The sequence below is a fragment of the Tachysurus vachellii genome, chromosome 21 (genome assembly GCF_030014155.1).
Source record: "Tachysurus vachellii isolate PV-2020 chromosome 21, HZAU_Pvac_v1, whole genome shotgun sequence".
Taxonomy (NCBI): Eukaryota; Metazoa; Chordata; class Actinopteri; order Siluriformes; family Bagridae; genus Tachysurus; species Tachysurus vachellii.
The window spans coordinates 13815104-13827603 of NC_083480.1; the positions used below are offsets into that span (position 1 = coordinate 13815104).

Here is a 12500-nt window from a genome sequence, read left to right on the forward strand (position 1 = left end):
ATAATAATATTATTAAAGGGGTAAAGTGGTGCTGAGGGCGCTAATGAGTCATGGGTCTTATCAATATTTAAGGAAAAAAATTAAATATAAGTATTATCAATATTTAAGGAAAAAAATTGAGAAAAAAATGAATTAGAAATACAAAATGCTCTGGAAAATCTCTTAAAAAAAACTTTACATGGAGAACAATGCTAATATGAATTTTATAATACAAAATGAAAATTTTATAATACAAAATTTAAATAAGATTAAAGAATAAATAATAATAATAATAATAATAATAACAACAAAAAAAAATTCAAGAAACAAATAAAAAATTTATCCCAAACCTGGTGAGGAAGTTATTAAACCAGATCACTGTTCTAACGACCTACCTAGCATAAAATAGCATAATTAAACATAAAAAAACTGATTTTAACATAAATGTACTGTTTTATTACATTTGGTTTACATCATAGATCACTGACGTGGCAGTGCTTATTAACGAATATGAATAAAAGCAGATCAATTGGAGTTTTGAGCAGTTACGAGGAGGTTTTTTGTCTTTCTTCTTCTTTTTATCATTTTATTTTTTTACCGGCTTTCGCTTTTCCATCGAGTGCTGGTTTAGGATGAGTACGAGTGAGTGAGTATGAGTGTAGATGATCCAGTCTCGCTGTAATGTATATTAGTGCCTGAAAATCTGATACAGCTGTGTGTGTGTGCGCTAATCCTGTTAACTCGCTGTATTCCAGGTTCTGTTCACACAGCAGACTGAATCTGATTTATTTCCCAAATCTGATTTGGACTGAATGTCTGCAATGCAAATCGCAAATGGCCAAATCCGATTGGTTTGTTTGGACGGCACAGTCACATCGATCGACTCGTACAGCAAACGATGCGGATATAGTTAACCTGAGATAATTACGGAGATAGAGACAAAAAATACAATTATTTGCATTTAAAAAAATAAATAAATAAAAAGTATTAATTATCTTTTTACTTTATGTTGGTTTTTGTCCTTGGTGTGTATTTCTAACACAGCAAATTATTATAAAAAAAAAAAAAAGCTTAAACTGAATTCGTCAAGACAAATTGAATTGCATTCGTTTAAGCATTTTAAGCCGATTTGAAAAGTCATGTTTTAATTAAATTCTATTAAAGACACTGACAATAAAAATCTTTATTCTCTACAACACAAAACCACATCTGCTGTATGTCGATCCCTGTAGCATAATGTAAATTAGCCCTTTGGGAAAAGCTTAAAAAGGAAGCTGGTTTGCTGCAGATTATAAACGTGGTCTCAGTTTTCATGTTCGAATATAAAATCTGTAAAATATTATATTGAAAAATAAAACACTCCAAATGACTAAAACTTCTACAGAAGAGGTTTAAAGTTTGTTGGAAAGGAAAGTAGATTAGACTGGGGTGGGTGGGTGTGTGTGTGTGTGTGTGTGTGTGTGAGTGTGTGTGATAACTGCGTTCACGGTTGACACACCCATGGACAGACAGCCTTCTGATGCAGAGCATTCTGGGTAATTAGCAGGGTTTTTTAGCACTGTCTCGCAGCACATGATAATAACTGGAGTTTTGTATTCTCCTGTACTGTGAATTACCTGCTCACACAGGCACACACTCGCTCGATCGCACCCACACACTCGTGTCTGAATACACCCAGTGGGTGGGGTGCCGTGCTGAGACAGGAGACAGAAGGTCGGGGGCCGTTTATTCAGGAGCTTCGAAAGCAACACAATTCTCTTTAATATGTCAGACTGGAAGCTGTTATAGTTTTTATGAAATGTCACAGTAATCTGTAACCACACACAAACTCACTGAGCACAGAGAACAGAGGGAAATGTCACTACAACCTATGGGCTCAGTCTTTTTATAAAATAGACATGAACACTTTTCTAGATGAATCCTGGTCCTTAAAGACAGATAATACACATTAAAAATAAGAGTGTTATAATGCACATCAAAGGTAATGCAATAATAACGATACAGCAGTACGAACAGCAATAATAATATTGATCAATGTTTTAAATGTAGAAATGTCATTAAGGTATTAAATATAAAATCTAAACCAAAAAAACTAAATGAAAGTAAACAAAAGTTTGTAAATCTCTCTCTCTCTCTCTCTCTCTCTCTCTCTCTCTCTCTCTCTCTCTCTCTCACTCTCTCTCTCTCTTTCTCTCCTTGTACTCTCTCTCCCTCTCTCTCTCACGCTCTCTCTCACTCTCTCTCTCACTCACTCACTCACTCTATCTCTTTCTTTTTCTCTCCTTGTACTCCCTCTCTCTCTCTCTCTCTCTCCCTCTCACTCTCTCACTCACTCACTCACTCACTCACTCACTCACTCACTCACTCACTCTATCTCTTTCTCTTTCTCTCCTTATACTCTCTCTCTCCCTCCCTCTCTCTCTCTCTCTCTCTCTCTCTCTCTCTCTCTCTCTCTCTCTCTCTCTCTCTCTCTTCCTCTCCCTCTCTCTCTCCCTCTTTCTCTCTCTCTCTCTCCCTCTCTCTTCCTCTCCCTCTCTCTACCTCTCTCTCCCCCTCACTCTCTCTCCCTCTCTCTTTCTCTCTCTCTCTCTCTCTCTCTCTCTCTCTCTCTCTCTCTCTCTCTCCCTCTCTCTTCCTCTCCCTCTCTCTTTCTCTCCCTGTCTCTCCCTCTCTCTTTCTCTCTCTTTCTCTCTCTCTCTCTCTCTCTCTCCCTCTCTCTCTCTCTCTCTCTCTCTCTCTCCCCCTCCCTCTCTCTCTCTCTCTCTCTCTCTCTCTCTCCCCCTCCCTCCCTCTCTCTCTCTCTCTCTCTCTCTCTCTCTCTCTCTCTCTCTCTCTCTCTCTCTCTCTCTCTGGGTCAGAGCTGAGACAGGTCTCGGCTGGCTGTCTCACGGGGCCGTGCTGTGTCAGCACAGGGAAGATGTATGATAAAGATGAAAATGGAAATTCATCACTAGGGAATGGAGGAAGTGTGTGTTAATGCCTGTTTGTAGGAGAAAGAGAAAAAGCAGGAGATCAATCTTTCATCGCTTCTGCTGTTTTGTTTATGCCACGAACAGAAAAAAGAGAGTTTTATTGGAATAAAAGTGCCTTATCGTCATATTCATAAACCCCACTGGATTATATCATCGGTGTCCTAGAAACATGTTTGCTCTCAGTAATGCACAGGATGGCGTTGGGTATTTCTGAAGAACAGCAGAATCAGAAATTTGTCCTTTCATTTGTCGACAGTTCACGAGCAGCTCAGGGATCAGTCTGAGAGACGTCCTAGTGTGCTGACTAGACAAGAACTATGACTGATACTGATTTAGAGCATAATTCTTCACTAATAGATTTGTAATGGTTAAATATAATTGGTATAATTATTAGGTACATGGTGATATATGGAGGTTGTCGATCTTTACACTTAGAGGCCTAAGTTCAGCTGATTCTGAACATTAACTGACAGGATTCAATTTCAGCTGAATTAATGTGGATTTACAGTTTAAAATAGACAGAAATGAAAACAAATGATTTTCTCTGGTACATTGTTACTGAGGTTTAAACCCTGATGTTCATGGTTTATAAAAGTTAGTGAGGATATGATGGATGGATGGATGGATGGATGGATGGATGGATGGATGGATAAATAAATGCACATTTGGATGAATTCATTATCAGATGCACGGATGGATGAATGAATTGATGATTAGATCATTAGATGGGATTTGTGGATGTCGGATGTATGGATAGATAATTATGCATGATTGGATGTGTTAATTATTGGATGGATGGTTTGATGGATGGATGGATGGATGGATGGGTGGATGGATGGATGGATGGATAAATAAATGCACATTTGGATGAATTCATTATCAGATGCACTAGATGGGATTTGTGGATGTTGGATGCATGGATAGACAATTATGCATGATTGGATGTGTTAATTATTGGATGCATGGTTTGATGGATGGAGGGATGACTGGATGGATGGATGGATGGATGGATGGATGGATGGACACATAATTCAATGGATGGATGATTGGACATATGGACACAAGCATGATTGGACAGATTCACTATTGGATGATTAGTGATGGTTAGATAAAGATAAAGTGGAACAGATTATTAAATTATTGAATAGACAGATAATTAAATGGATGGACTGACGGAGGATGGATTTGAAAAATTTATTGTATAAAAAACAGTGTGTGTTTGTGTACTGGTTCAGGTTCAGCTCAAAAACGACAGAAAAACAAGCAGAACGAAGGCATTTTGCTCTCAAGGCATGAGGACGATTAGAAGGAAGTTTATGGTTTGTTCCTCCCTTCAGGCTCACACACACAAACACACCGATGCAGATTTTCAGATTAATGGAGCCTGGAAACTGTTGAGTTCAGTGTGTGTGGTGCTGTCCTGGGAGTTACAGCGTTGTATAATCTTCATTATGGTTATTGTGCTAGTGAGATGAAGAATCTCTGGCATTATTTCTAAACCTCACACTATTTTTCATTTAGCATTTACATTACGTAAGCTGGTGAATCAGTGCCCGAGTGTTGATTTTCGACCTTGTAGCTTTTAGCTGTGTGACTTTACTGCATGTTTCACCTTGTTGTGTTCCAGAGATGCTGCTGGATGACTTTCTGCTCACTTATCTCGTCTTCATGTCCACCAACGATCTCTGCCAGGCGCTGCTCGGACAATATCCTTCCTTACGCTGCATGCATACAGAAACCTGACTCAGACACATGCTTTGGGATGCTACATCAATTTCATGTGTAAAAGAACTTTCCTGCAAATGACAAGACAATAGTTTTTTTCTCAATATATTCTTCTTTTCCACACTGCCGTTAGTTTCCGTCCTTAATACACTATGTGCTCACTTACTGCACTAAGCGCTGCCGTGGCAAGGAAGAAGGAAAGGAGGCCCTCTTCAGGAAGAGGAAAGTCCTGCATCTGGTCTCCCAGTGGAGCTCTCTGTATAAAGACTTCCTGAGGGAAGAGGAGCATGTCAAACTCTTCATGAAGGTAATTACAAAACTGACAGATGATGATTCATGTAAAAAAATAAGTAAATAAAAAGCATTACAATTATCAGGGTCAGATGTTTAACTGCTAAAATCTGTACTGAGTTTAGATAAAACATTAAGCACAAATTTGGGCTAGAGATCACAGTGATCTAATCACCCATGATCAGGATCAGGATCGGACTGATACCGGTGCATAATAATGGATCAGATATCAAGTGAAAGAGCTTGACTTTGGGTTTATTTTGCTTGTTTGTTTGGAATACAGAAATTACACCCTCTTTTCCTTTTTAAGATTAATTTCGATTATATATTTGGATTTTATTCTCTTATTCATTGTAAGTTATTGCTATGTGAAAGCTGAACTTTTTAGGCATTGAGAATCAGCTTTATCACAGCGCCTTTTTACACCTGGTCACTTCATGTGTTCTCTCTGATCCGAATGCTATCTGATTTGTTAAAACTGTTCCATTTACATTAGGCCACATAAATGCGTCTCTGCGAATCAGATATCAATCCGATCTTTCTGCTCCCGCCCAAAATGCTAATATATTTTACCTCGTTTGGTGTGTGCGGTTTTCAGAATGCAATCAAAAAGAAGATGAAATAATTTGTTACAACGGTTATGCTGCAAAAAACAGCATTTACTGTTTGCTGCGTTTTCGCTGGTGGCAGCAGCGCATGACGAGACACCAGGGTGAAAGATCACTTGCGAGTGACGTACTTCCTTTTGGGAGGAGTATAGCGCTGACGTATGTGGCTTGAACAACCACATTCATTTACACCTGTCCAGTTTCATCTGAAACGCGTCCCAGACCACCTCCTGAAGTGGTTTGAACGATCGGATTTATATCCGTCTCGAAAACGTTTCGGAGGGCATTTAGACCTGGTCTTTTTATGATCGGATAGCTATCAGATCACAGAAAACGCATGAAGTGACCAGGTGTAAAAAACCCCACAGAGTCGAGGAATTTGCCTTGGTGCGCTGGTGCATAGAATAAACAAAGAAAAAATATCGAAGAATTTTAATCAAGAAGAAATATCAGCTCTGTAATAGTGCAGAAAACATTAACCGTGCATTAATTAGTGAAGGTGAGGTGAGATAAGGTGAGGTGCAGTATGGCTGTCTGAGACGTGTGCGTTAACGTGATGCATATGAATTCTTCCACACAACATGAACCCCAGAGTAAAATTTAAACTCCGCTCAACTCAGTTCAAATTTGTCAATTAAAAAAAACACACACATTCTATAACACGTTATCACGTTATGATTGTACTGAGTATAAACACACAGCAAGTTATTATAAAGGTTTTGTACACTTTCAGAAAAATTACACTTCCAAATATACTAACTTGCCAAATTTCTATTCCAACGGTAGAACAGAAATCAACTCAAGGGACATTTTCAATCAGTATAAAGAAATGAATTATTTTATCGCTGCTGGTCTGATCTAAAATGAGTCAAGACTCTGTTGTCTTTCAGTGTGAGACGTTGTAACTACCGGGGGCTGGATGGTGACAGACCCGTAGGCAGGATAGCTTCGAATGAAAGGGGGTTTAATAAATGATGAAGACAGGTACAAAAACATGACGAGAACAGAAATAAAACAGATGACCACACTTAACATGGACTAGACACCACACCGGGTATAATGAAACTAATGATTCCGCGCTGCATTCAGCAACGTGGCTCACTTAAATACAATAAAGATAATGACAACATTAGGAACAGGTGATGAAACAGGGAGGAGAAGACGAAGGCGGGGCAGACACGTGACAACAACAATAGCACATGGCCAAAAGTCCGGGCTGAATCATGACAGACGTGTGGTTTTCTCTCTATTGATAACTGTACACTGGATTTTAAGATAAACAACAACATTTTAGCTGCTTTTTTAGGGAAGAAGCACTCGGAGCATCAGATATTGGGTTTGATATCAACATTTAAAATAAAGATACAATCATTTGTGTAGGAAAAAAAAGTCTTTAAGTATAGATCGCCCCTTGTGGGCTAATAAGGCATAAGTGTCTACTTTCATATGAGCTTCATATTAAGCACCACTGTGGAGTGAGACATGACAAAGACATTCGATACTGAACATGAACACAGTTGACATTAGAACATTTTTTGGCTTCTGGTAACTCAACTTTAATAAATGAGTCAAAAATCCTAACAAGCTAAATTTCTAACAAAAATCTGAAGAGTCTGATATTTCAGGTATGAGCTGTAGTGTCCTTCCTCAAGTCTGGTTAGTGTCTATTGGGGTCAAGTGGTGGCTCAAGTGGTTATGGCTCTGGGGTCAAATTGGGGTTCAAACCCCAGCACTCCCATCAGCATTGATAGCTATGCTATGTCTTTAAAGGTGCCCTGCCACACGTATTTCATTACTTTTGTGGTAATGTCTGAAGTTTACCATGGACTCTGTAACATTTTTTTGTGGAAAAAACGCCTTGGTTACCTTGTTTCAAGCCATTCTAGTGTGGTATAGAAAGCCTGCAGGAAGACTCAGCTCGATTTGCGCCAGTTCTCATGAATATTCAAATGAGCTATGCTGCTTGGCTCCGATTGGCTAACCGCTAGGATATGACAGCATGACTATTCATTCACCCAGCGCAATAAGTAGCCTAGGCTAGAGGAACTTTGTTTACAATCACCTTGAATTGCGGCAGAACGGCTTCTTCACAAGCCCGTTGACGTTCAGCCATCCTTGCTGTATAGGAAACTCACTGAGCTACACGAATTCTGGGGGCGTGGTCTCAAGTGGGAGAGCTCATGAATAGTAATGAGCTCAGTCACTCTGACGTCAGAGTGACCAGCTTTTCCAACTGACCTGATTTCTCCCCTTATTTCTTTTAAGTGGCTAGAACTGACCGGGGAGGTAACAATTCGTTTTCACATTCACGACACAACACAAACACATATGGACCGAACACATATTAAAAAATACAAGTAAAAACGGTTTTGTGTGGAAGGGCACCTTTAAGGTAAAACAAAATGACGACGCAGCACAGCCTTCTTTAAAGTATTTGGCAACCGAATTGTATTGCAAACAGTCCACATATCAGACTGTAATCTATAAGAATAATAAATGGAGACATGAACGCCTGCTGCTTTCTCGTCCAACTGTGAATGACCAACGAATAGCCCGTAGATGTAACGTGCTGGAGATTTGTCTAATGCTGCTTTATAATAAAAGCTTATGCACTCTGTGAATATTTTATCATTCGGTTCTTCTCATACCTGCAACAATGAGCTGAAACACTAATATCACACCTGCCATTCCTGAAAACGACCCTACCCCACTCCTCTACCTGCCTCTCTGTTTCCTCCCCCTCAACTATGTTTTGTATCACGACACTTTCACAAGATTACTTTAGCTCTTCGGGGAATGCCTTCGCCACATGCTGGGACTTGATGTTTTTAATCGTTTTCCTCCTGCTTTCCCTCCAGATGCCTCGTATTTTCCTCCCAATTCATCTCCTACTCATCGCTCGTGTTTTAACACGCATCCCGCCAGAGGATACAAACAAACACGGCCATTAGGAGACTATTTAGCGTGTCGTACAGGGCGAGAGACATTAGATCTGTGTAAGACGGGAAGGGGACGATGGTGATAACAACGGCGGGTGATTAGAACCGGTCCGGCTCACTGCATTGATGAGAGAAAACAGGGGGCGATGTGCTGGAGCAGATGGATCAGTGGTATTTTTAGTGTGATGAGCTGAGATCTACATCAATCACCCAACACTGCCTCTCATTCTAGCGTGAAACAGAGATGGGGTTCTCATTTGGTGCTAATTATTTATTTTTTTCTGGCTTTCTTTTTTTGTGGATTCTCTGTGCGTACTTTCAGTCGTGCTCTTTGTCTGATGCACACACATCTCAAGCGCCTGCCTTTTCCACTCACTTGTTCCCATGGCAACTGTGGGCTGTCGCCATGGAGGGCTGTTCTCCAGCCTCTCATGAAGGTTTATGGAGGTCACGCCACTGAGTGTAGAGTTTCGGCATCCGAACTGTTAAGAGTGCACATTAGGGGCGGGATGTGAGACATAAAGGGGAGATGTGAGACATGAAGGGGAGATGTGAGACCCGGAGAAGAGATGTGAGACATGGAGGAGTGGTGTGAGACATGGAGGAGTGGTGTGAGACATGGAGGGGAGGTGTGAGACATGAAGGAGTGTTGTGAGACATGAAGGTGTGGTGTGAGACATGAAGGAGTGGTGTGAGACATGGAGGAGTGGTGTGAGACATGGAGGAGTGGTGTGAGACATGAAGGAGTGGTGTGAGACATGGAGGAGTGGTGTGAGACATGGAGGAGTGGTGTGAGACATGAAGGAGTGGTGTGAGACATGGAGGAGTGGTGTGAGACATGGAGGAGTGGTGTGAGACATGGAGGGGAGGTGTGAGACATGAAGGAGTGGTGTGAGACATGAAGGAGTGGTGTGAGACATGAAGGAGTGGTGTGAGAAATGGAGGGGAGGTGTGAGACATGAAGGAGTGTTGTGAGACATGAAGGAGTGTTGTGAGACATGAAGGAGTGGTGTGAGACATGGAGGAGTGGTGTGAGACATTGAGAAGCGATGTGAGACATGGATGAAAGATGTGAGACATGTAGGAGAGGTGTGAAACATGGAAGATGTGAGACATAGATGGGAGGTGTGAGACATAAAAGAGGAGAGAAGTAAAACTTGGAGGGTAGGTGCGAGACATGGAGGAGTGGTGTGAGACATGGAGGAGAGAACGTCTGTTTTATACATTTATGGTAACAGAAATGCCTCTACACCTTTCTCATGACTATGCAGCGATGTCAAGATATTAAATGTGAGAGTTAAAATCTAAAATCTATCCGTAGCTTAGCAATTAAACTATTACTGCAGATCAGTTCTTACTGCATTTCTGCTTGTCAAGCACAGATAACATAAAGGTTGTGACCTTGTGGATGTGTAAAATCATTTGGATATAAAAAATAAAACTGCGTATAGATATTCGCCTCACGCTTTGTGAATCCTCTCTACAGACACTGTACCGCTACGTGCTCGAAGACGTCTACGAGTTCCCTACACTGGAGAAGGACCTGAAGGAGTTCCAGAAACTTCTGCGCCGCAGACAGTGAGTCAAACCACACACCATGTGACACTGAGCCTGAATTATAGCCTCCTACTTTTTATAAGTTTATAGTTAGACGTATTGTTGTGCTCTCTAGTGGTGTAGAGGTTAAAGATTTGCCCTCACGCCGGCAGCCTGGGTGCGATTCATGAGCAGGGAACCTGGGGTTGCAAAATACCGCATAGTGTCAGTTACAGTTCCAACAGGGGGTATAGATATGGGTGGGTTGCTTCTGAAAGGGCATCTGGTGTAAATATGTGGCTCAGACGATCCAGTATGAGCTATAATCAGAGCGTCCGAAAGAAGAGGAAAGTTAGACTTAATGTAATGGAGTGTCTGTGAATAGAGTCTCATAGTCACTATTCAAGAATCACTATTTGGTCGGCAGGCACTAAATTCCAGGGGTTTCGTTACCACGACGTAAAGTGTGCGTGTTTCTGGAGTTCTTGGAAAAACTCACTCACTCATCTTCTACCGCTTATCCGAACTATCTCGGGTCACGGGGAGCCTGTGCCTATCTCAGGCGTCATCGGGCATCAAGGCAGGATACACCCTGGACGGAGTGCCAACCCATCGCAGGGCACACACACACACACTCTCATTCACTCACGCAATCACACACTACGGACAATTTTCCAGAGTTGCCAATCAACCTACCATGCATGTCTTTGGACCGGGGGAGGAAACCGGAGTACCCGGAGGAAACCCCCGAGGCACGGGGAGAACATGCAAACTCCACACACACACACAAGGTGGAGGCGGGAATCGAACCCTCAACCCTGGAGGTGTGAGGCGAACGTGCTAACCACTAAGCCACCGTGCCCCCCCGTCTTGGATAAACACTCTCTTTAAAAAAAAAAACAGCATAATACGAAGGACAAAACAGTCATACAGGTAGATTTATTTTAGAAAACAAATAAACAACCAAAAACTATGGTTAGGGTTAGGGTTAGAGTTAGGGTTAGATTATCAAATAGGCCACGCCTACCCGACGCAATATCTGTTACGCTGTTCTGAAATCCCTGGAAATAAGTGCCTACCCTATTTGGTCTTTCATAGTTATTCAGACCAAAGAAACAACCCTAAAGACTGTTCAGTGCCGACGCTGCAGAACGTCTTCCACAAACGTCTCCTTAACGTCTCTCAGAAATCTTAACCACTGCAGTGTTCGTACATCTCCCTCGATAACTAACAGATTTATATCTAGTTTGCCGTTTATCTGCATTTACGATATCAAGCGTCTGAAAAACGTTTCGTGGTTTTATAATTAAATCCAACAAAATGATCTTTAATACTTCTGCATTTCAGTGGTTCCGTGTTAAAGCTATATTGTTTGCATAACAGTTTTAAACATTTTTTTTTTGAGTAGAAGAAACGTGATTGGATAAACGTTAGCAAATAAAGCTGTTTATTATTGTGTTATTAGTTCACTAAACACAAAGTAAGCGTCGTCGTCAAGCGGCAAAGCGGATGGAGCGTTCCACTGACAGTGTAATGATAGTAGTAGTACAGCCACGGCTTTCAGCACAGACACTAAAGCTGTGTTATGCGAATCCAAAAAGCAGCTGGGCCAAGAATCATTTATCTCTTGTGCTTCCTGTAGGGTTTTTGTTATACGTAGTTCTCAGAAGGAGATAGACAGAGAAGTCTGATGGAACTGAAAGACTGATGGATTGCCGTGTTCGGGTTGGTGTCTCTCTGCTGCAGTGCGATGACTCAGTGTTTCACAACGCCAGCTGTAAAAAGCTGCCTCTGTGTCTGTCTCTGATGGCTGTGTCGGAAATGTGTGTACGTGTGTGTGTGTGTGTGTGTGTGGTTGCTATGCTCTTTCATGTATTTATTTCTCCTTCCTCTTCCCCTGTTTCCTCATAGCACTGTGGATGATTATTCACCTCACCAAAAGGTAAGAAGCAGAAAAAGAAAGCATCTTATTAAAGTCTAATCCCACACTAGTAGAACGGTTCTGTGGTTCTAAATTGGAGCTATAGTGAAATTACAGTATTGTTCAGGAGACTGTATAGAAATGATCTTTTTTTCTGACATGAAGTGCATTGTCCAGGGATTCTCTGGATAGTTCGAGGATTTCTCGCATCTGCACGGTGGTGGTTTGAGTCGATCAATTCAAGACCTATATTTAAAAGTGTTTGTATTTATCCCTAATAAACAAGCCTGAGGTGACTGAGGTGACTGTGGTGAGGAAAAACTCCTTTAGATTGAAGAGGAAGAACCCTTGAGAGGAACCAGACTCAAAAGTTAACCTCATTTGGGTGACACTGGAGGGTGATTATAAATATACAGTCTGACAGTTGTGTATTGATTATGCAATACATTATTGTCTTTGGGTTGTTGACCAGAATATCAGGTTTTAAATCCCAGCACTGCCAAGCTTGGGCCCTTAAGTGAGGCCCTGC

At 41.3% G+C, this 12500-nt stretch overlaps 1 protein-coding gene across 1 annotated transcript in view; it reads left to right on the forward strand.

Annotated features, from left to right (window-relative positions):
* Positions 1–12500, forward strand: part of rapgef5a (Rap guanine nucleotide exchange factor (GEF) 5a) — a 94631-nt gene that overhangs the window by 68307 nt on the left and 13824 nt on the right. The window contains exons 12-15 of the mRNA XM_060897648.1: positions 4579–4657; positions 4839–4983; positions 10001–10092; positions 11962–11992. Of these exons, the coding sequence (XP_060753631.1) occupies positions 4579–4657; positions 4839–4983; positions 10001–10092; positions 11962–11992 (347 nt within the window). The remainder of the gene's footprint in view (positions 1–4578; positions 4658–4838; positions 4984–10000; positions 10093–11961; positions 11993–12500) is intronic.